Below are 23,112 nucleotides of genomic sequence, written 5' to 3'. Positions count from 1 at the left end.
TATATTAATACTCCAATTTTTGCAACTTCAATCTAGGGTTTTCTAAATTGACTATCGAGGATACCTTATGGATTTGCAATTTCATTGAATGATTCAGATAAACTTTTAATTGTTTAACATCTAGTTTATACATGTAACAAGTAGTTAATTTCAATGGTTATTATTGTACCTATGTAAAGGGTTTCTAATGAAATATTCCTAACGTCTTATTAACTAGTTAATCGATCAATGATCCGATCTTTATTATTCACCACAGGCTCATTTCTTTCTTTCTCTTTCTTTAATTCAAGTACTTTAACTTGAAATAAATCTACAAATTTTACCTAACTTTTCAACTCAGACAACTATATATGAAGTTAATAAGCAATAAGATGCCTTTGCTTCCAGTGAAAGCCTACCATTGCAGTTCAATTGATCTCATTTGGTTCAATACTACGACCGATCTTTTACTTGAATCATTTCCTCATAGTTACCAGTAGTTTCTTTACAAACAGCTACTCAATGATAAAATCCTGAGTCATCTTTAATCTAATCAATTTAGCATCAAGATCTACATCAAATACAGTTGATAAACCCTTGTATAATAACTTCACATCATCACATTAGATAATTGGTTACGCTCCATCTTCACTTGCTCAACTACTACATTTATCTACACCCTTTTTAACAATTCTTTTATCGTTTGTATATTTATAATAAAAATTTTAATAATAATAATAATATAATTTAAATTATTAATTTAAATGCAATGAATGAAGATAATATATTTTATCTAATATATTCATATACTACCTGTTTTTTTATGTTATTGTTGTGATTGTGGTTGATATGTGATCTATTTTAATCATTTTGAAAAGCTAAACATAGACTAAATCAAAACTTCTAGAATATAATCATCTAATGAGGAGGAGGAGGATATGTTACATGTGGGTGAAATGTTGTGTTTAAATTCAATAATCAATTGTGGATGATTAAGGTTATGTTATTTATTTAGCAACACCTTGTAAAGCTTCTAAAACTTCTAATTCAATAGTAGCTTCGGCAACAACAACTTCATCATTGGAAGCAGCTCTCTTTTGAGCATCAGCAATCAAAGATTTAACAGCTTGAGCATCAAATTGATCTGGTTTGAAAGCTTCAATGGCACTAATGGTTAATTTATTACCTGGTTGAACAGTTGCAATACCTCCACTAACGAAAAATTGTTCAGTTTCACCACCTTTGGAAATGATTTCTAATAAACCTGGTCTTAATTGTTCGACAATAGGAATATGATTAGCTAAAATACCTAAATCACCATTAATAGATGGTAAATTAACTTGTTGAACTTCAGCTTCAGAATATAAGGTTTGATGTGGTAAAGCTAATGATAACTTTAAGGCATCAGATGATGTAGAACCTTCAGTGGCGTAAGTTCTTCTAACAACATTAGATGATTGCTTAGCAACTTGACGAACAGCTTGTCTAAACATTGTGATGATGATGATGATTGATGATTGATTAGTTACTGGTTTTACACCATTTCAACTTCCAATTTTCAATTTTCAGTCGTTTTTTTTTTTCGTCTGTCTGATTGACCGAACTACGCACTGTTAACAGTTTGTACTATACACTATAGAAGTCACCATAGTTAACAAATAATTGAACATTGGTACACGCCCATATATCAAAATTACGCATTTTTATTGGATCAAAGTCTAGATTGCCTAATTAGGAAGTACTATATAAAAGAATTATTGCAAATTATAATATGATTAATTAATCAGGTCCACCGAATTGATTTAAGAAACTATCAACATCAAAATCTTCATCATTGTTAACTCCAGCTCCATTATTCGTAGTAGTATCATATCCTTGATCAATTAAACTCATACTGAAACCATTGATTATCAGATCATCATTTTCTAATAGATTATTCATATTGGTATCCATATCATTAACACCACTTCCATCGAGTTCTCCCATTCCATCATCTATAAATCCATCAAGGCCTGTTCCACTCACACTTCCACTACCTCCATTTCCATTACTATTCATATCAATAGCTGATGCACCTCCCAAGTTGGCACTACTATTAGATGCATTAAGATTGCTGTTATTGTTATTACTATTATTGTTATTATTATTATTAGTTGAAGTAAGATTATTACTGGTTCCATCATTACCAAGACCAAGATCTCCAAGATCCATATTAAGTTGATTGGCACTATTACCAACATCTAAGGATAATTGAGGATCATTATTAAATTCCATACCAGATAATAAATCTTTATTACTATCCAATTCTCCAAGATTGAAATTAAAATCATTACTCGACATTAAATCACCAAAATCTTGATTTTGTTGTTCTTCTCGTTGTTTATTAGCTTCATCTAATTTCTTTCTTTGAATTTCTTCTTCTTTAGCACGTTTGATTTGTTCTTCCATCTTCTTCTTTAATTCAGCTTGTTCTATGGCCTTTAATCTTTCTGCTTCTTCTCTTTCAGCTTTTAGTTTTGCGGCAATCTCTTCTTCTTTTCGTCTCTTTTCTTCAATTATACGTTGTTCTTCCTCTAACTTCTTTCGTTCTTCTTCTTTTCTCTTTCTTTCCAACTCTTCTTTCAATTTTAATTCTTCTTGTCGTTGTTTATTCTCAAGAATTTGATCAATACACCATCTGGCATCATTGAATTTAGATAAAGTTTCATCAAGAATTTCATCAAATTTAGTTATACTATTCGATAATTGTGCAGTTATGGCAGGAGAAATCAATTGATTATTAGTCCCCGTTATCAAATTACTTTGTTTCTTATTATTACCAATGATCTCAAATATGTATCCTGATGTCTTCAACACATCATTAAGTGAATTATTCAACTTTGTCTGTAAATTCATCTTTTACTATCGTGATGTGTAATCTACTTATTCTATATGTGTACAGTTTTTGTTTCTAAATTAAATGAATGGAATGATATATGCAGTAAATCTTAAGATGAAATGCAAAGATATAGTAATATAAATGATAAATGAAGTATGTAATACAGTATGTGATATAATTAAACTGAACTCCACACCTTTAATTGTAACTTCAATTTAACTATTTCCAATTTTAGATTGATCAGAGACAGAATTTTAAGCAGTAAAAATACCAGTCATGTGATCAATCAGGTGATGAAAACAAAATGAACACAAAAACGCGACTTAACAGGAATCGCGTAAACAAAAAAATAACAAATCTATCAAATATCTATTTCACCTTTTCATCATTTGTCATTTTCTTCTTCTTCTCTCTATTCATCAATTGCATTGTATTATACCTTACCAACCATACCTCATGATCACTGAAACACTTATATCGAAGCAAGGACCCTTGGGTTACGTGTGGCTTGCTGCCAACTACGACAAGAAACTCACCAAACATCAATTGTTAAGTGCCAATATATCTGATTCAACTGAATTCATTGTTAATCTGTCTATCAATTATTCCAATTCAGAATCATCACCACAAGAAAATACCAATGGTTCCTCGGAGACAAATGGTAATACTATCACTTTAAGATTGTCTGGACAATTACTTTTAGGTATAGTAAGGATTTATTCAAGAAAAACAAAATATTTATTAGATGATGTTAATGATATTCTTATTAAATTAAAAACTTCTTTCAAATATGCTAGTGGGATTAATTTAGGGATAGATGGTGGATCTATAAATAGTAATCAAATCAATCTAAATTTAAAAGATACCATTGTATCTAATGTTAAAAGTATTACATTACAAGATCAAGTTACACAATTTGATTTATTATATCAAGAAGATTTAAATTTGGATGATGATAATAATATGGTGGTTAATAGACCAAGTCAAAGTATAGGTGATATCTTCAGTCAAGCTCTTAGTCAAAGTCGTCAACCAGAAGATGATAGTTTTGATTTTGATAATTCTATAGAATATGGTAGATATGGTGAACCATTAGAACCAACTACTCCTGGTGGTCATGAAATTGATTTACAATTGGATTTCGATCTTAATGATGATTATGGTGATGATTTCAATAATAATGATAATGATGATTCCATTGAAGTTGGAAGAAATGCATCCCATATACTTGATGAACGTGAATTATCAACCTTATCCATAGACAATAATAATAACAAAGATGACAATGATGATGGATTTGATTTAGGTAATCCTCTTGAAACTATAGATGAACCAGGTCTTGAAGTCGATGATGGTTCAAGTACTCCTATTGAACATATATCAACTCCTCCTCCTATAGAGAAACAACCAAGACAAAAACGAACTGGTATAACAGCTGATGGAGAAATAATAACCAATAAAAGAAAATTGAAAATCGATAGTTTAGAAGATTTAGATGGTATTTCAATTCAAACTTTAAAAGACAATCAAGAACGTTTATTACAAACCAGATTTGAAAATGATCAATATTTAACATTAAACTTAACTGAGTCTGAAAAACTTTCATTAATCTATGAATTATCAGCACCTCCTATAACTAATAAAAGAAGAAAATTATTCAATGTTGATGAACAACTTCAACAAAGATGTTTGGAATTATCAAAACTTGAAGAACAAAAATTGGAAGAACAACATAATTTAGGATTCAATGACGATGATTATGGTGATGATTTCAATAATAATGATGATGATAATGATAATTTCAATCAAAGTCTTGATTTTGACATTTCCTTACCTGAATTTTCAAATGAGAATGTTAGTGATTTAATTGATTCTCAAGAGAATGAAGATGATGGTTCAAATATAAATTCAGTACAATCCACCATCCAAGTTGCGGAAAATATCCGTCAATTATTAAAAGATGAATCATTAGTTGAATTATCCGATATAATAGAGGAAGATTTAACTATTCAAGATAATGATGATAGTAAAGTTCCATTAGGTTTAATTTCTAAAAGTGGTGAAAGACAAATCAATATGAAGAGAGAAGCTACGAAATGTTTCTTTGAATTGCTTGTATTGGCCACTAATGATTGTATTGAAATGCAACAAGAAAATGATTCAATTAAATTGGGACAACAAATTAACATTAGATCTAGAGATAGACTTTATCAAAACTTTTTATAGATAATTAATAATAATAATAATAATATGTACATTCGATTCATTTTGTTTTTAATTTGTAAGTTTTTTCTTATTTACATATTCTATTAATCCATTGTCTAATTCATCAAGAGTATTAGCTTTTGACCATACAAAGTCTTCAATTTTCCACACCGCAGTGGATCCATGGTTAAATCCCACATATAAACAAGCGCCATCCGCAGTGAAAGATAAACTTGTAATGATATCACCTTCTTTACCAACTTCTATTTCAAATAATGGCCCAAACAACTTCTTATGTAAATCCCAAAATTGAAGAGCCGGAACACCTTTGATACTGGTTGCGGTGATTAGTTGTGCTTGGTGGGTAGGTGATACAATCAAATTAGTTACTATACTAGGAGTATATATCAGTACCACTTGTTTTTCGAGATTATTAACTTCCCAGATTTTTAAACTCCAATCTAAGAATGAAGATATGATATAAGAATTCCCATTTGAACATGACATTATTGAAGAATCAAATAATTTATTAGGCACAGATAGTTTATCTAAGGGATATAATGTGGTGCTGACTTCATTTGAATCAGATACGTTTATACGATATACACCCCAATCATTGAACAATATTAAATTTTCTAAAAATGGAAATGTCTTAGAATCACCCAATAGATAGTTATTTTCTCCCACGAGAAATGAATTCGATATGGATAGTAATGTCTTTTTCGGATTTGAATATTCTTCTTGGATACTAGGTTCATAAATTTCAATAGAATCAAACTTTGGCATGGCTAAGAGGTTTGATGACCAAGTATTGATAATACCATCTTCAGAAAAGGAAAGAATACAATCATTAGAATCAATTTTGATTTGATGTACGGTATTAATTGATAATGTATGTGCTTGATAATTCGTTTGTTGAGAGCTTTTTGATTCTGATAACACTATGGAAGAATAATTAGGTGTAGTTAAAATAGGATTTAGTACCACTTTAGATGATGAAGACAGAAAATCCCATATCACCAATTTTCCATCTGCCAATCCTCCTATTATCCGAGTTGGTTTGGCTTTATCGAACTGAATGCAATGTATTGGAGAAGAACAACTTAAATAATATTCTGGAAATGCTTGATTATGGTCTTTGGTAGTAGAATATATTATGGCTCTTCCATTTGGAATCGTATTGTGATTAGATTTGGACTTTTCATTTGTATATGCTATGGCAACAAGTTTTGAATCATGAGGAGACGTATCCACTGCGGTGATGGTTGAAGCCTCTGGAATATCAAACGATGTTATCTTAGATAATGGAACATTGGAAGTTACTTTTGATTCAGTATCTTCTTTCTTACTTTTATTATACATATAATCATTGGAATCGAAATGTCCTGTGATGTGAACTTTATTAATGAGTTTAAGCGATTCCATGAGCAGGTTATTCAAATCTTGTTCAACGAAAGGTTCGCCATCGTCGTTTGGTACCTGAGGATCTTCCTCCTCCACACTGGTTTCTATTTTATGATCTATCACTTTTTCTTCATTTTCGACTGGAGCACCTATATCAATTGTCTGAACAGCTTTATCATACGTGGTAAGTTCATGTTCTTTTTCGATACTTAGTATACTAACATCTCCAATCTGTTGATTTAAATTATCCAGATCAACTTGAATACCTATACTAACTTGCTTTCTAGGTTCTGGAGTATTCAAAAGCAGCCCTATAATATGATCAACTGACGACACATCATTGGAACCAGTATCCCCATCTTTCGACTCTATTCGTTTCTGTCTTAATTGCTGAACCCGTCGTCTTTTCTCCTCCAACAATGCCTGTCTATCCATTCTGTAATGATAATGATCTCTAGTACGTACTTTCGAAAGGTAAACAAATATTTTAACGATCTTTAAATGTTTTTGTTTGGTGATAACGCGTATAAAAAAAAAAGAGTGAAATTATCAATTTTCAATTTTCATGATAGTTACAATCAACCAATACTAACGCCAACGATGACTACAACAGGGATGGATATAGATGATATCTTAGAAGAGTTTGAAACTACTGCCAAGACAGATCTTAAAAAGACAAGTGTACATGATAATCTATATAATGACTTAATCACAGCTATGATCAATGAACGAATGGCTCCAGAACTACTACCATATAAGAAAGAACTTCTAGATGAAGTATTACAACGATTATCAAACCAACAACAGAACTTATTGGATTCTCATGAGTATGGTGAAGTAAATGCTTCTTCAGGAGTGGTGTCAAGTGATTTTAAATTACAATTAATGATCATAGAAACAGATATAGAAAGATATAATTACTTGGTAAGACTCTATTTAAGAACAAGATTAACCAAAATCGATAAACATGCTATTCATTATATAAATGAAACCATGGAAAGTGATAAGGAGATACGATTATCTCCAGAAGAAGAAGAATATATCAATCAACATTTTAAAATCATTACTAAACTTTATAATAACAGTTTTCTTAAGAAAATGCCACCATCATTAACTCTTTTGGATGATACTGCTGGTGAAGAAAGTATGATAGAACATCCCGATATCAACAAACATGTATTCATAAAATCGATTTCAACTACTCCAATGTATATCAAATTAGATGATGGAGAAGATTTACCAATTGAAAAAGATGGTATTTACGTTGTGAAATATAATGTTATAAAGAAGTACATAGACCTTGGAGATATAGTATTAATATAAATTTAATGGTAATGTTATTTATTTATCTATCTATAAAATTTGATAATCGCAGCCACCAGGGCATACGATATTTTCCTCTTCAATAAACCATTCTTTTAAACATCCAAAATGACCTCTATGACCACATTTCAAACTAACCACAACAGTTAATCCTTTACATGGTTCTTCACAATATATACAATTCAGTTGTTTCTTAGAACATTCATCACAATACCAAAACCCAAATTCATCTCTCTTATCCTTAAGTTTCTCCTTGGATTGTTCATTGACGAGTAATTTCTCACACCAACAACAATAAAACCGAAGATCAACATCATTAATGGTTAATTCTTTGATTTTATCCATTAATCCTTTAGGACAACTATTAAGCACATTGGCACAATTGACAAATAATCTCTTTCTTTGAAGAATCTCAATATATAACGATATCAAGTCAAGACACACCTCATCAGATATAATTGCATTATATTGATCATGGAATAATAATGCTAAAGTTGCACAAAAGACCACATCACCTTGTTGTGATGAATATTCCAATACTTGCTTTAATAAGCTTTCCACTTTCCATGGTTTTAAAACTTCGTTCGCTGGTGGATCAGCAGAAGATTCAAATGCTCTAGTTAACCCTGATTTGATGGTAGCCTTCTCAGAAGGATTCAATGACAAGATTTCTTCTTGAACTTGATTAAGTGCTTGTTTCGGTGTCTCGTCCCTTGTTCCACCCAGACTTCCTGGTGATGGCTTATTTCTTGGAAATCCAACAGGTTGAATGGCTGAGTTTCTTCTTGACAGGAATGATCCATAAGGATGGTGTGAAACTGAATGATGACTCTGATTGAAATAGTTAGGACTTCCCTGTTGTAAAAATATTGCATTTGATACTGGACTAGAGTTATTAGCGGCATTATTTAAAATATTCCAATTTTCATTATCCAAATCTTCAGAAGTATGAGTGGATGGAGTTAATGTTGGTCGTCTTTGAGATGTGAATGAATATCTATTGTATCTACTTTCAAAAGTGGTGGTACGAGGAAGTGATTCATTGGAAGTGATAGCAATTGGAGCTGAATGTTCATGATTATTATTAGAACCTGTAAATGTTATATCTTTTGGAGATGAACTACTCTCAACATCTTCAGTTTCGTCATCATCAATAATAGCATTTTCTAACTTATCATCTTGAGTTATGGATTCTTTTCGTAAGAATAAATTAGATGCTTCAGGACTTTTGGATGCATTAGTAAAACTATTACCTCTACTTTTATGAATTAGTTCCATAAGACTATTAGAAGAAAGCTTTGATGAAAGAGCATGTAATTGTAAATCATCTGTACTTTTCATTGGTCTAGGGATTTTACCAAGAGAATCCACACTTTGATCTTTACCATTATGAGATCCAGCTCCTCCATAATTTGTCGTCAGGGTCGAATTGGAATTATATGATCCCACAAAATTTCCTAAATCAGACAGTAACGATTTAGCATCTTTGTTATACTCTTCATCTTCTAATTTATGATTATTTTCAATCATTTCTCGTTGATTATCAGTATAAATATCTGCTTGTTGGGCATTGGCCACATAATCATCTTCAAGACTTACGGCCAACATTCTCCAAACTTGACATTCTCGAAATCTATGAACCGTAGCTGCGATACTGGCATTTAAGTAACAAACATCAACTAAATTAAATCCATCTGGAATCGATACCAAATAATTATCTGCTAATGCTTCAAATACAGTATCATCATTGCTCGGGATTGGAAGACTAACTGGAACAACATAAGGTGATAAATGGTTGACGTAAGACAATCGCTTTTTATTGTTTGACGAAGGGACAGTTGAATGAACTGTAGATCCAAATGAAATATTAGATTCTTGAGTTGTAGTAGATGCATTTCTATGTAATTTTGGTCTAACGAGAGGAGCTGGTTCTTGAAATGAGCTGAATGTGTTAGTTGAACGTGGATTTGGTGATGGTGATTTGGTGAAATTAACTGAATATTGCGTACTCGATCTAAACAATCCTGGTTTCTCTATTGAACCAGAAGCTAATGAATTATTAGTTGAATTGAATCCCGGATTTGGAACAGGAAGTGATCCAACTACTCTTTCGAAATCATCATAATATTTCGTTTCTTCTTCTTCCACAACACTATTGGTATTGCTTCTATCTAATGGAATAGCTAATTCTTCCAGATCGTCATTTTCACTAGCATACGATTCGTTATCTGTCATTTCATATTCGTATTTATCTTGATTAACGAAACAGAAATCTCCCATACCATTATTCCAAGTTATCGACGTACTTGGTAAATCATCTAATGGTCTTGATATTTCTGCATCTTGAGAAGTTTCTTGAAAGTCTAAATCATAAGTTGTGAATACATTTGATTTAGTAACGGTCCATAATTTTCTGGAAGATGTTGAATTATTAGGCCATATGAAATTTTGAAATGGTTTATTAGTAGCAGAAGTTATAACTTCTTTGGGGATATATTTCCTATTAAGATTGTAAACTGTAATGGTTGAATCATCATTCAAATACAGACATGCGAAATCATAATGATATAGAGAATTACCTCTCGTAGATGAATTTGGAAATGAATAGAGCGCTTCTCTTTCATCATAAGTTAACTTATCATCAAACCTATTGAATTCATTTGATTGTTGAATGTTTTCCAAGTTTAAATCTGCCCCACTTCGTAATGATGGATATTGACTCCATCGTACTTTCATGACAGGTCCATAAGTATTAATCATATGTTCAGGGGTTACTCTATTAGATGAAGGATTAGAATCACTATAATTCCAAATACACATCTTCTGATCTCTACCACCAGTTAAAACATATTCCTTTTCGGGATGGATATGTAATGATAATGCCGGTCCAGTATGTAAATTCCATTTTCTTTCGGGTGAGATTATATTTTGTAATTGATTACCTGAAGGAGATCTTAATTCAAACTTAGCTAATGAACCTGAATCATGAGCTGAAAGAATAGTCATTTTATTTCTGGCAGTTGAATGAGGAGAATATTGACATGATCTCACTGGATCCGAATGATTACTTGACATAATAGTTATAACAGGTCGAGGGTTTGAAGATCGTAAATCCCATAGTTTGATGGACCCATCTTGAGATCCTGATATGAATAAATTAGAAGGTTCAAATGATGAGCCATTAGTAATGAAATCCAATGAGTTAATTGAACGTTTATGATCGGAGAATTTATTAATGAGTCGAGATTTACCATTAGGACTTATTTTAAATACATTGATTAACCCATTGGATAATCCAGCTGCAATAGTATCATGATGAGTCTTGACTGTATTGATATTGTTAAGTTTATTTATAGCAGGTAGTCTTGAATTGAATTGAGATGTGCTTTGTTCCAATACATTTATATCTTGTAATATTCGAGATTGATCATCATTTAAGGCAAGGATTCTTAAATAGTTTCTACCACCTACCACGACATGATGAGATATCCCATGATCAGAGGGATAACCATTGGATAAATTATGTAATTGGAAGTTCAATTGAGATAAGGTTATCACTTCTCTTTCACAATTGTATACTAATTTATTAGCTCTATAATCATAATTCTCTGTTACTTTTGATTTAATCGAACTATAAGATGAAGCTGGGGAAGTACTGTTATTGTCATAGGAATTGGAATGATTTAACGTTCCATATATATTGAACGCAAACTTTGCCAAACTCAGCTGATTGGAGTTGGAATTGTTTGACATTGGTTGGTGTCGTCGTCCAAAGCTGAACTGTTGATTATTATTGTAGTTACCTTATTTGGTGATAGTTTCAAAAGTTTTTGAAAAATGTATTTTCTGGATCTACTCACAAAAAATCACAAGAACAGGCTATGGGACCAGCCTCATACCTCTTAACTATTTGTTTCAATTGATATCCACTTTAAAGTTGAAGACAGCTTCTTATCGCATATAGAACAGAGATGTTTGGTTTGCTGTCAACCTTTGTTTCTAAAATATTACACGGTATTAAAATGCTAGCTGAAATAGGAGTATCATTTGGAGCATTAGTATTATTAGGATTCTATACTTATCAAAGTAAATTAATCTATCCTGCTTCGTTGAATGATGGTCATGGGTATTGTGCTACTCCAGATGAATATGAAATGCCAAATTATGAATTGGTTCAACTTAAAACTGAAGATGGTGAAACTCTTCAATGTTATCTGATTAAACATGATAAAAATGAAGCTGATTATAGTAATAAAACTATCTTAATCTTATCTCCCAATGCAGGTAATATCGGTCATGCATTACCTATCGTATCAATCTTTTATAAGAATTTCGGGTACAATGTATTCATCTATTCATATCGTGGTTATGGTCAATCAACAGGAACAGCTTCTGAAAAAGGGTTAAAAATCGATGCTCAAAGAGTTATAAAATATCTTAGTGAAGAAGATGAACAATATCAACAATCATCAATTGTATTATATGGGAGATCATTAGGTGGAGCAGTGGCGATATATATGGCATCGACCATGTCAGATGCTATAAGTGCTGTCATATTGGAAAATACCTTTCTTTCTATAAAGAAAACGGTACCCCATATTTTCCCCATGTTAAAGTATTTTACTAGTTTTGTTCATCAAAAATGGGAACTGGAAGATTTAATCCCTTTGATTCCATCAAGAATGCCAGTATTATTATTAAGTGCTCGTAATGATGAAATTGTTCCTCCAGATCATATGGATAAAATATATGAAGATTTAAAAACTGATCAAAAATTTATATATAAATTTGAAGGTTCAAGTCATAATGATACGGTTATTCAACCTCATTATTGGGAAAGAGTTCAAGAATTTATTCAAGATAAAGTTAACCCAGTAGGGTATTAGAAAATATTAATATTAATAATAATTTGCCGTAAAATTTATTTATATATAATAGATAAAATATATATAAAATAAATAATTTAATATAATATACTAATGTAACAATAGAAGAAAAGAAATTTATGTATGGTTGTGTTTTACTTTTCTCTTCATAAGATGAAAATTTCCATCATCATTATCATCAATATCATTTATGATATATATATATGTAGTTTAATTGATGATGGAAATAATGGGACATTAAAAAAGATAATTTAACAAAAATAAATTTGAACTGTAAAGGAAAGGAAATGAAACCATTTAAATTTATAAAACAATTTGAGGTTCTGAACCTTTCTTATTAGAAGCATCATGAGACATGAATTCAACTTTTTGTTCATCTTTTAATTGTAAGATTTTCTTTAATCTTTCACCAATAGTAGTTAATTTTGAATCTTCACAATCTTTTGTCCAAACACCAACTCTAAAAGCTTGTTTTCTAATGTTTAAAACAATACCATTAACTTCATTTTCATCATCTTCAATGGTTTCACCAATGACAGCTAATAAACCTCTTAACCATAAATCATTAATAACACCACTAATATCTCTTTTATTATTAAAAGAATATTGCCATTTACCACCTTGAGAATTTTTTTCATCTTCCCATTCTGGTCTAATACCTTCTTTAAATAAATGATAATCTGATTTTAAAGGTAATTGATTGGCAACAGGAATTGAATTATAAATCCCCCAAAATTCTTCAACTGATGAAAAGGTAATCACTGGTTTTAATAAATCATGCCAGTTTTCAGATTTATGAACTTGAGGTTTAGTATACCATAAAGTCCATCTATTGTTTAAAGGATGTTTGGCTGTGAATTCTTCCTTGCTGTCAAAAACAGTCTTGGAATCTAAAGATAAATCTTCAGTTTGTTTAGTTAATTCTTCAGACATCTAGACATAAATGGGGTTAGTATTCATTTCATTTCATTAAAGTTGAATTGAATTGACAGCGGCTGTTTCAAAAATCAAACGATTTATGATTCACGTTTGCCCATTTGATGATCCCATCAATGGATCATCATATTATTATGGTCAACATACCTTTAATTTCTATTGGTTTAGACTTGAACTAGAAACTAACCGTTTGCAACAATTTATTTCAATATCAAAATGTTCACCAGAAATGCCTGAAATAAAAAATTTTTTTTGGTTGTACATTTTGGTTAAACTGCGTAAATTTGATACTACACATTTTATAGTACTATGCTATACTATATTATATAAATCATTATTAAAACTAATTTACATTTTTAATATACAAACAAAACATAAATACAATCGATATGGATAGATATAGAAAGTTAGTCATTAAGGTAAGGAATATATGACATTAGAAGTTTATAATTACCAAAGTTTTTGAGGCCTTTTCATATATACATATATATATGAATATTGTTTTTGAATGTGAATGATAGTAGATCAATCATTTCAATTTAAGAAGTATAAAAGTGGTACAGTTAATTAAAAAGTTCAAAATAAACCAGCTAACAAAAGAACTACCAGACCAAGTAAACCGGAATAAATAGCAGTTTGATAAACATGACCCCCAGCATTACTAATAGTAGTTTGATCATAAGTTCTTATTTCACCCACACTACCTACTATAGATCCTAAACCAGCATCACCTGATTGGACACCAGTAGTGATGGCTGAAGTATATGTTGCCATGAAGACTTGAGAATATAATGATTGAATAGTAACGGGATGACCATCGGTAGTTATAGTAATCCATACAGTAGTTGGAGGAGCTGGACCTGAAGAAGTTTCTGGATCGTCATCTTGATCAGCAAGAGCCAGTACTATCACTAGATATGATATCAAACTTAATATTAATTGGTATAATCTCATTTTATATGGGATGGTTTATGTAAAGAGAGGCTTGGACAACGAGTGAATGGAAGGATAAAAGTATGCTTTAAAAAAGTAAGCAAGAAAACAGCAGATTGAAAATGGATTTAAATGAACGATAGTAGACAACAGTGATGTAATATGTCTGGTTTGTGTAAAGTAATAAGATATATCAAATGGGAATGTTTAAACAATTAAAGGTAATTATAGCAATTCAATGCAATTTAATTATTGTTTTCATTTGTCTCGATGTATGAAAAAAGAAATTTGTGGTGAGACAAAACAAAACAATCGCGTTTGTCGCAAATTCCATTTATGTCGAAAAAAGAAAAAATGACAAAATTGAAAAATGCGACAAATGAAAATTAAAAAAAAATTATTTTAGATGAGCTTTTCACAACTACAGAAGAAGAAGAATAAAGAAGAAGATCTATTGATTTTTCTTTATAGATTACATACTTTGAAACTAGAACAACAACAATGGCCAAGAAGAGTTTAGCAGAACAATTGGCAGAGTTCACCAAACCTCAAACTGATTTTGATATTGAAAATAGTGAATTAAAAGATGATGTGTTTGAAGATGGTAGTGATAATGAAATCAATTCTGATTTTTCAGATGATGAAACATTAAGAAAAGAACATTATGTTGCTAGTTCAAAATCTAAGATTAGAAAAGAGAATGAAAGTATTGAATTGGGTGGGAAGTATTCCGGAAGTGTTACTAGTAGAGATCGTTTATATGATGATGATGAGGAAGATGATGAGGATGAAGAAGAAGACGATGAGGAGGAGGAAGATGAAGAAGAAGAAGAAGAACAAGACGATGATGATGACAATAACGACATAAATGAAGAACTGGATTCTGGCGTATCACTTCTGAATGAATCTTCAGATGATGAAGAAGATGATGAATCAGATAAAGAAGATGAAGAATTAGGTGTCAAACGTGATAAAATCAAAGAATTCATGGCTAAAGAAGGAGTTCATATTGTAAATAGATTATCTCAATCCGCCACTAATGATTCTTTAAAAGGGTATGCTATTTCTCAACAACATAAATTCTTTGATAAAATAATAGATAGTCGATTAAAGATTCAAAAATCAGTTATTAATTCAAATTTACTTCCTCCAAATTCAGATATTTTCATATCTCAAGATTTAAAAACTAAACATAGTGAAAAATACTTACAAGAAGCTAAAAATGAATGTTTTGAACTTTTAGATACTATCTTATCATTAAGAAAAGCTATGTATAAGAGAGATAACGTTACAACTGAATCCATAGTCAAGAAACCTAAAAAGAGAACCTTCCAAGAATATTCAAATACCACTAATGCATTAGATTTAAAATTAAATAAATATAGATCAAACGTATTAGTGAAATGGTCTGCTAAAGTTCAAAATTCATCAGGTTCATCAGCTATAAATGCTGGGAAATTCAAATTCATAAATCAATCATTTGAAGAACAAGTTAAGAATAATTTAAGTGATATGGATAGATTAGTGAAAAGAACAAAATTGAATAGACGTAAGGTTGTCCCATTAGGATATGAATATTATCAACAACAAAAACAAGATAATGGAGAAAACAATGATCAAGAAGATGATGATGAAGACGTCAATCCTGATCTTCCTAAAAATAGTAATAATGAATCCAAAGAACAAGCCCTTGGAGAAATTGATGAAATATTCGATGATGAAGATTTTTATCGTGTTTTACTTAATGATTTAGTTGATAAGAAGATTCAATCCAGTAATCCAGCAGCCGGTATGACTTTAAGTATAAGAAGTGCTCAAAAAGCGCAAAAATTTAAAAAGAATGTTGATACTAAAGCTTCAAAAGGTCGTAAATTAAAATATCAAGTTCAAGAACAAATTGCAAATTTTGAAAGTTCAAAACGAAATTGGAAATGGGATGATAATCAAATTGATGAATTCTTTGCTTCATTATTAGGTCAAAAGGTTAATATGAATGAAATTGATGAAGAGGAAGAACAAGATCAAGTTCAAAATGGTGATAATGGATCTGATTATGATGATATAGTAGCTGGTGAAGATTCCATTAAGTTATTCGGTTAGTTAATATACATTTACATATATAGCATAAAAAGGTTTATAGACTAATTAATTTAAAATTTTGCATTTTACTTTACATTACTTATACTGTAAAAGGTATAGTCTACATTAATTAACAAAAACAATTTGATTGAAGATTCATTTATTCATTACATAAGTCGTTATTTATTCATTATTTAGTCATTTCTAATACTGAAGTTAGTAATAATCCTCATTAAGGTCAAAGTTAAAAGCATATTAAATGGGTATAAGTTAAAATAATTTCAGACAAATAAAGTAAGGTAGCGTGAGTTTTTCCACATCGACAGAATGTCTCGAGCCAAATGCACTCATGTCATCACGATAATCTTATTACAATTCAATATCTTCTATGAGTTATGGAAGTATACATACTATTTGTAGTAGTTGATGATGATGAAAGAAGAAGAAGATGAAGTTGAAGAAATTAATGTGAAAATTTTTTGATTTTATATTTTTATGACAGACAGAAATGAGAAAGTAACAGTTACCCGGATCAAATAGATTTATGAGGTTAAACCTACACAGACAGACAGACAGAAACAACCATTGTATGATAAGTAAGTTGTATACCATCAGGTTTGATCACATATATACCCATTAGTAAGATAACTCAACAATGGCAGATAATAAATATAAATACAGAATAGAAATTCAACAGATGATGTTTGTACTGGGAGAATCAAATGATCCTCCTGTTGAAACTACATCTATAATTGAAGATATTGTACGAGCTCAAGTTATTGAAATATTATTACAAGCTACTAGAACTGCATCTACAAGAGGTACGAAATCTATTGCCCCTGAAGATGTCATCTTCTTAATCAGACATGATAAAGCTAAAGTCAATCGTTTAAGAACTTACCTTTCTTGGAAGGATGTTCGTAAAAATGCTAAAGATCAAGAAAGTGGAGGTACAGAATCATTAATTGAAACCGATGCTGCTGGTGGGCCAGCTGCTGGAGCAGCTCAAGCAACTGATTCTTCTAAAATGTTATCTCGTTATAAAAAATCAAAGATACGATTACCTTGGGAATTACAATTTATGTTTAGTGAACAACATTTAGAAACAGCTGAAGAATCAGAACAAGTTGATGATGAAGAAAAAGCCGCTACGATTGCTTCTTTAAAGAGATTAAAAATGGCCGATGATAGAACTAGAAATATGACTCGAGAAGAATATGTTCATTGGTCAGAATGTAGACAAGCATCATTTACATTTAGAAAAGCAAAAAGATTTAGAGAATGGTCCCAAATGACTCAATTATGTGATTCAAGACCAAATGATGATGTAATAGATATTCTTGGATTTATGACATTTGAAATCGTATGTTCATTAACTGAAGAAGCTATGCAAATTAAAAATCTGGAAGAAAAATTAATTCAAATTAAATCAGAAAAGGAAAAGACTCTAAATCCAGGTCAACAAAATCAAAAGAAACGGAAATATTTATTCGATAAACCAGATGAATTGGCTAATCCTTTAATGCCATATCATGTTGAAGAAGCATGGAGAAGATTACAAGCGATTGATTTTAAACATAAAGCTGGTAGATCATTTGGTGGTGGTATGTTAAGAAGTAAAACTAGATTAATTTAGTTAAGTAAATGGTTTTGCTACGTCTTATAATGAAATATTAATGAATGAATAAAATGCGTGTATTTTATAACCTTTTTAAACTATATTTGCATAGACCGGGTTAATGTTTTTCGAATAGTTGTAGTATTAGTTTGGAAATCTCGATAATTAAGGTATCGTTTAATACTATCATGACCAGAAGCTAGTTGTTCTTCTTCCTTGGCGTTTAAAATGTTTTGAAATTCAACCCAATATCGACAAAATGGTAAAAGATCAATAATCAATGATGTTGGAGTGATATAATTAAGAAATGATGTGTCAGGAATACCAGTTGGTTCTGGAGTTCTATAATCATTGGCGTCATCAATAGAAGATAATGCAGGACTATTATTCCTTCGAAGGGTTCGTCTTGTAAACAGTAACTCTTGAATAAATTTAGGTAATTTCTTCGACCTTGAACCAATAAATTCTGCCGTAGTTTCTCGTAAGTAACGGTATGAAAATTTTGGAATTGGAACATCTAAATTCATACTTAAATTATTTCTTAATTGATGACCAATATTTAATTCAATAGGTAAAGTTGGATGACGTAAATAAAGACTCTCGTCGATATTACAAACTTCAGGTAATTCATTATCAGCAACAGTATGATTGAAAACTGAATATGAATTAGATGCTATGACATCTCCTGCTGATGCACATTCAATTTGACTTGCAATGGTAGATAAATCGAATTCTATACTATCAGTCACAGTAGGTTTGATCGCCTTACCTATGTTGACGATTTCATTGGAAGAAGATGACACCAGGCATAAGAATTGACATTCCATGATACATTTCCTTATATCATAATTAACTCCATTAAACCCATGATTAATAATATCTGATATTAATACATCTGATACCTGATAACCTTGAGATAAACAACATAACCATAGATAATTCAGTAATAACTGAAATGAAACCCTATTATGATCGATATAAATTACTGAATCTTCTTCCAGAGCATACTCTATCATATTCTTAGGAATAGATTGTAAACTTTCACAAGTTAAAACGATTGGTTTTCTTGAAATATTCAAAATATCTTGAACGGTCAACCAGAAATTCTTATCTTGTTCAAATAATACATCAACATCTTCAAATAAGACTAAACCTTGTTGAAATTCCTTTTTACCCTTATGTTGATGAACCAATTGTGTTGTACAGAATTCCTTTAAACCATTATAAATATCCTTCCGACCTCGATGCAGACCACTATTAATTTCATGGACATACCCATCGATCTCTTTCATGGCGGTATATATCGATGATGACTTTCCTGACCCAGCTGAACCTTCAAGAATCAATAAAGGAACGAAAACATCTTCGTCAGTCTCATCATCATCATAAATTATCGAATCATCAACAATGAAATTAGTTTGGAGCTTATCTCTTCGTTTCTTTTGTTTTAATAATACATTACGAGGATTCTTTAGATTTTGATTCTTTAATCGTAAAAATGCATTATGAATCCAATATTTAATCAGATTTTGATTCGTGGTACTCATTAATAAATCTTCAACTCGAGGTGGTTGGAATAAATCTGTCCATAATTGATCTTTATTATATTGTTTGGTTATGATGAATCTTTCATAGATTGAATTTAATTGAGGTTCTTCTTCAATATCAGGGATTCTATATTGGATGAGTTTGGTTATATCTATGTCGGTAGTAGAACTAATTGACGTGTTTCTTGATGATTGATCTGGGTTTAATTTAAATATATCTGATCTATCTTCATTTTCTAGATGAATAATATGTGGTTGATCCGATCTGATACTCCAGGGGCATTGAAATGGTTTATTGATCAATTCAACATCATCCTCATGGGAAAACACATGCATCAAATCCTTAGTGATAGGAGTTGGATTCAATTCTTTTAATGATTGGAAAGGAGAAAGTTTCTTAGAAGCCTGCATCATAGAATCAAACAATGATTTAGTCTTAGTGGTTGATGAACTTGGAGGTGGAGGAGTGAAGAAATCATTAGTTCCAGACCCAGATTTAATATTATTACCTCTTGTGATTAAGGGATTATTATATTTTTCAATTTGTCGTAATGCATCTGAATTAATCTTGAAAGTTACTAATAGTGTTGTCTTCTTGTTTGCTTTGACGGATGCTGGTGGTTTAAATGATTTGAATATGTCCTTTGCTGTAGTACGTTTTAGATTATCTTTACCTTTATTATCCCCTGATAAGATCGTTTCACTCTCTAAATCAATAATCTCAGGGGGGTTAGACAGTTCCACTTCAATTACTTTAGGTTCATCTTTCTTCTTTAATCTTGAAAATAAATCCTTAGCTGAGATAGATTTAACTTTATCATTATTATTATACATTTTCTTTTCAAGTTCTCTTACATCGAAATCTCGTCGTAATTCTAAACTTTTTGATTCTGTAAATGATGTATCTGATATTTCAGAATCTTCTAATTCTATAGGATCCGGTAAAGTGGGTGTTGGTTCATGTTGTGGTATGGTCACAATAGGAGATGCTGATTCAGAAAGATCAATCTCTTTCTTCTTTTTATTTCCTGTTAAAATTGACATTAAATTGGATGGAGGTCGTATTTTCGTCTCATTTTGAACTGGTGGTATAGTTTCATTTTCTATAATTGCAATAGGTTTGGCTTGTGATGTCTGTGCCTTCTTCTTTCCGATTAATTCAAATATACTAATTGGAGGTTTTGGATCAGGTTGACTTAATGAAAACAATTCAGGATCAATATCAATATCAGTGACATCACTACTATCAAAAGCCTGAGACGTGAATGACATATTGAACGATGGAGACGAAGCTGCTGCTATAAATGATGAAGTATCCAATAGTTGCTGTTGGTGTTGTTGTTTCTGATATGGAGTTGGTAAAGTTTCAATCGGCACCACCACTGTTTCTTCTTCTTCTTTCTCTTGTTTATCTTCTTCTTTGGTGGCCTCTTCAACCGATGAATGCAATGACTTAGTAATTCTCTGACCTTCCTCCATTAAAGGTCATTCATTACCTTTTGTACGTATGGAATAGTCAAATGATGATAGTTTCTATTTTGAAATATACGCGTTATTATGATTATTGCAAACTTTAACATTCGCGAAAGTGTGAGAAAACATTTTGTGATGCGAAATAGATTTTGACATTTAACCAGAGACTATGAGAGATGAATTAACCCTACCCCAGATCATCATTCCATCAACTAGTTTACCAAATGTCGGGGATAAAGTTTAATCTTAAGAAGAAGACAAATGGAGGTGGGATAAATAAACCTAAAATATCAATATCGTTAGGTAAAGGGGTGAAGAAACTAAATGGAGGACCATCATCTCCACATCTCAATAATCCATTACAGACTAAACGAATCAATGGAGGAGGAGCATTTGGTATAAAGGATGATGAAGGAGATGATGAAGAGGGTAAGGTTATACAGATTGATTCATTTGATTCCGATACTATCAAATCACATACTGATGGTGGTAAACATCAGGAACCATTGATTATTAAACCTATAGCTTTAAGTAAACGACTAAATGGTGATGATTTGGATAAAGAACGTGATGAACAATTACGTAGACAAGAACAAGAAAGTCATAAGAATAGGTTGAAGTATGGAATAACCGATTTTGATAAACAAATACTATCAGAACAAGACGATAATGATGAAATTCGAATATTCCAAGCTAAATATGATGATTTACCTGATGAAGATTCAGAAGAAGAGTATGCCAAAGTGCCCGTTGAACAATTTGGAGAAGCATTATTACGAGGTATGGGATGGACTGGTGAAGATGAAGATGACTCGAAGGATAATGAGACATTGAATCAACAGAGAGGTCCAGTGTTGGGTATTGGTGCTAAACCTATTGATGCTAAATTATATGATGATATTAATGGAGGTTCAAATTCAAAATTACAAGCTCCATTGATTCGTCGGGATAAATTTACCAAAGAAATCATCCCTGATGAATGAAAAGTGAATGTCCAGATATGATATTTTGTATTAAACGGTATGTATTTAACTATAGATTTATGTGTTTATATAGTACATAAGAAATGAATGAACGCTTAGATGAAATTCCCAATTTAATGATCATGCCATAGTTTAAAGTAACAGTTAGAGAGTACAACTCTATTGAATATGTAGTCATACAGGTAATCATTCAGTACTGAAATAAAAGTACATATCCTTATTGTCAAACTTGCGAACCAGCTCAAGTTTGAAATCATACCTCCAATTCATTTGCAACTATTAGAACACATTTGATCATAATCGAACTACTTTTAATCCTTTTCTCTCCCGATTGCAAATGGCACAATTATCCCATTCATAAAAAGGCACCCCTTTATGTTCTTTTCTATGAACAGTTTCAACATTTTCATGTTTCGTTTGAAGTATGCTAATGTTTAACTCTGGAAGATGTTTGGCAAGACTAATATGGAGATGAAATGACATGGTTTGATAATGTTCTAGTATATATAAAGTAATTCTATTACACCAGAAATAGAGTCTAATTTATGGTGTTTGGGGTCATATCAGGGAGAATTTTATTGTATTTATATAAAGTTTATTTTAGCCGCCTCATTATAAGGGCTCTTCCTGCGATTATATAATTAGAAACAGCCGATCGGTAAAATTACTTCATATTCCTATTTATCTATATTTGTAGTAGGTTGGTTATGATATTTATCATACTGTAGTTAAGGTCATATCTTCAAGTTTCATATGCGATTACCTGAATAGGATTATTCCAACTTACAGTATTTCTGCCAAGAGTTTATCAGATGATAGTCTTCGACTCAAAGTAATGTACGGCTGAAGTACATTACACCTACTCTTT

The 23,112-nt window shown here is 31.1% G+C and overlaps 13 protein-coding genes across 13 annotated transcripts; 6 read left to right on the top strand and 7 right to left on the bottom strand. All coding sequences in view use genetic code 12, as the record gives it.

Annotated features, from left to right (window-relative positions):
* Positions 1-986: 986 nt before the first annotated feature.
* On the bottom strand, positions 987-1,472 carry ATP16 (F1F0 ATP synthase subunit delta; the record flags this gene model as incomplete). The annotated part of the gene is made up of 1 exon (XM_064905222.1): positions 987-1,472. The coding sequence occupies one exon, from the start codon at positions 1,470-1,472 to the stop codon at positions 987-989; it is 486 nt and encodes a 161-aa protein (XP_064760692.1).
* A 286-nt stretch (positions 1,473-1,758) lies between these two features.
* CTA26 (Cta26p) lies at positions 1,759-2,874 on the bottom strand (the record flags this gene model as incomplete). Its single annotated transcript, XM_064906493.1, has 1 exon — positions 1,759-2,874. One exon carries the CDS (start codon positions 2,872-2,874, stop codon positions 1,759-1,761), a length of 1,116 nt encoding a protein of 371 aa, XP_064760691.1.
* A 439-nt stretch (positions 2,875-3,313) lies between these two features.
* Positions 3,314-5,083, top strand: MCD1 (kleisin alpha; the record flags this gene model as incomplete). The annotated part of the gene is made up of 1 exon (XM_064908512.1): positions 3,314-5,083. One exon carries the CDS (start codon positions 3,314-3,316, stop codon positions 5,081-5,083), a length of 1,770 nt encoding a protein of 589 aa, XP_064760690.1.
* Positions 5,084-5,131: 48 nt separating this feature from the next.
* Positions 5,132-6,901, bottom strand: DFJ63DRAFT_315122 (uncharacterized protein; the record flags this gene model as incomplete). The annotated part of the gene is made up of 1 exon (XM_064906492.1): positions 5,132-6,901. One exon carries the CDS (start codon positions 6,899-6,901, stop codon positions 5,132-5,134), a length of 1,770 nt encoding a protein of 589 aa, XP_064760689.1.
* Positions 6,902-7,081: 180 nt separating this feature from the next.
* SLD5 (DNA replication protein) lies at positions 7,082-7,789 on the top strand (the record flags this gene model as incomplete). The annotated part of the gene is made up of 1 exon (XM_064905241.1): positions 7,082-7,789. One exon carries the CDS (start codon positions 7,082-7,084, stop codon positions 7,787-7,789), a length of 708 nt encoding a protein of 235 aa, XP_064760688.1.
* DFJ63DRAFT_222112 (uncharacterized protein) lies at positions 7,361-11,651 on the bottom strand. Its single transcript, XM_064904199.1, has one exon. The coding sequence runs from the start codon at positions 11,540-11,542 to the stop codon at positions 7,820-7,822; it is 3,723 nt and encodes a 1,240-aa protein (XP_064760687.1). The 5' UTR covers positions 11,543-11,651; the 3' UTR covers positions 7,361-7,819.
* Positions 11,652-11,760: 109 nt separating this feature from the next.
* Positions 11,761-12,675, top strand: DFJ63DRAFT_337212 (uncharacterized protein; the record flags this gene model as incomplete). The annotated part of the gene is made up of 1 exon (XM_064908511.1): positions 11,761-12,675. One exon carries the CDS (start codon positions 11,761-11,763, stop codon positions 12,673-12,675), a length of 915 nt encoding a protein of 304 aa, XP_064760686.1.
* Positions 12,676-12,706: 31 nt separating this feature from the next.
* On the bottom strand, positions 12,707-13,924 carry EIF4E (translation initiation factor eIF4E). The gene is made up of 2 exons (XM_064907219.1): positions 13,759-13,924; positions 12,707-13,608 (listed from the first exon to the last, which is right to left on the bottom strand). The coding sequence occupies exon 2, from the start codon at positions 13,606-13,608 to the stop codon at positions 12,979-12,981; it is 630 nt and encodes a 209-aa protein (XP_064760685.1). The 5' UTR covers positions 13,759-13,924; the 3' UTR covers positions 12,707-12,978.
* A 263-nt stretch (positions 13,925-14,187) lies between these two features.
* Positions 14,188-14,565, bottom strand: PGA1 (Pga1p; the record flags this gene model as incomplete). Its single annotated transcript, XM_064906491.1, has 1 exon — positions 14,188-14,565. One exon carries the CDS (start codon positions 14,563-14,565, stop codon positions 14,188-14,190), a length of 378 nt encoding a protein of 125 aa, XP_064760684.1.
* A 209-nt stretch (positions 14,566-14,774) lies between these two features.
* On the top strand, positions 14,775-16,721 carry DFJ63DRAFT_221925 (rRNA-processing protein). The gene has a single exon (XM_064904188.1). The coding sequence runs from the start codon at positions 15,046-15,048 to the stop codon at positions 16,642-16,644; it is 1,599 nt and encodes a 532-aa protein (XP_064760683.1). The 5' UTR covers positions 14,775-15,045; the 3' UTR covers positions 16,645-16,721.
* Positions 16,722-17,278: 557 nt separating this feature from the next.
* On the top strand, positions 17,279-18,259 carry SPT3 (transcriptional regulator; the record flags this gene model as incomplete). The annotated part of the gene is made up of 1 exon (XM_064907529.1): positions 17,279-18,259. One exon carries the CDS (start codon positions 17,279-17,281, stop codon positions 18,257-18,259), a length of 981 nt encoding a protein of 326 aa, XP_064760682.1.
* Positions 18,260-18,339: 80 nt separating this feature from the next.
* On the bottom strand, positions 18,340-21,267 carry DFJ63DRAFT_337207 (uncharacterized protein; the record flags this gene model as incomplete). Its single annotated transcript, XM_064908510.1, has 1 exon — positions 18,340-21,267. The coding sequence occupies one exon, from the start codon at positions 21,265-21,267 to the stop codon at positions 18,340-18,342; it is 2,928 nt and encodes a 975-aa protein (XP_064760681.1).
* A 109-nt stretch (positions 21,268-21,376) lies between these two features.
* On the top strand, positions 21,377-22,741 carry DFJ63DRAFT_221928 (uncharacterized protein). The gene has a single exon (XM_064904189.1). The coding sequence runs from the start codon at positions 21,486-21,488 to the stop codon at positions 22,242-22,244; it is 759 nt and encodes a 252-aa protein (XP_064760680.1). The 5' UTR covers positions 21,377-21,485; the 3' UTR covers positions 22,245-22,741.
* Positions 22,742-23,112: the final 371 nt, after the last annotated feature.

The sequence above is a fragment of the Scheffersomyces coipomensis genome (assembly GCF_036884675.1).
Source record: "Scheffersomyces coipomensis strain NRRL Y-17651 chromosome Unknown DFJ63scaffold_6, whole genome shotgun sequence".
Taxonomy (NCBI): Eukaryota; Fungi; Ascomycota; class Pichiomycetes; order Serinales; family Debaryomycetaceae; genus Scheffersomyces; species Scheffersomyces coipomensis.
Note: the sequence above shows the minus strand (reverse complement) of the source record. Positions and strands in the feature narration are given on the sequence as shown.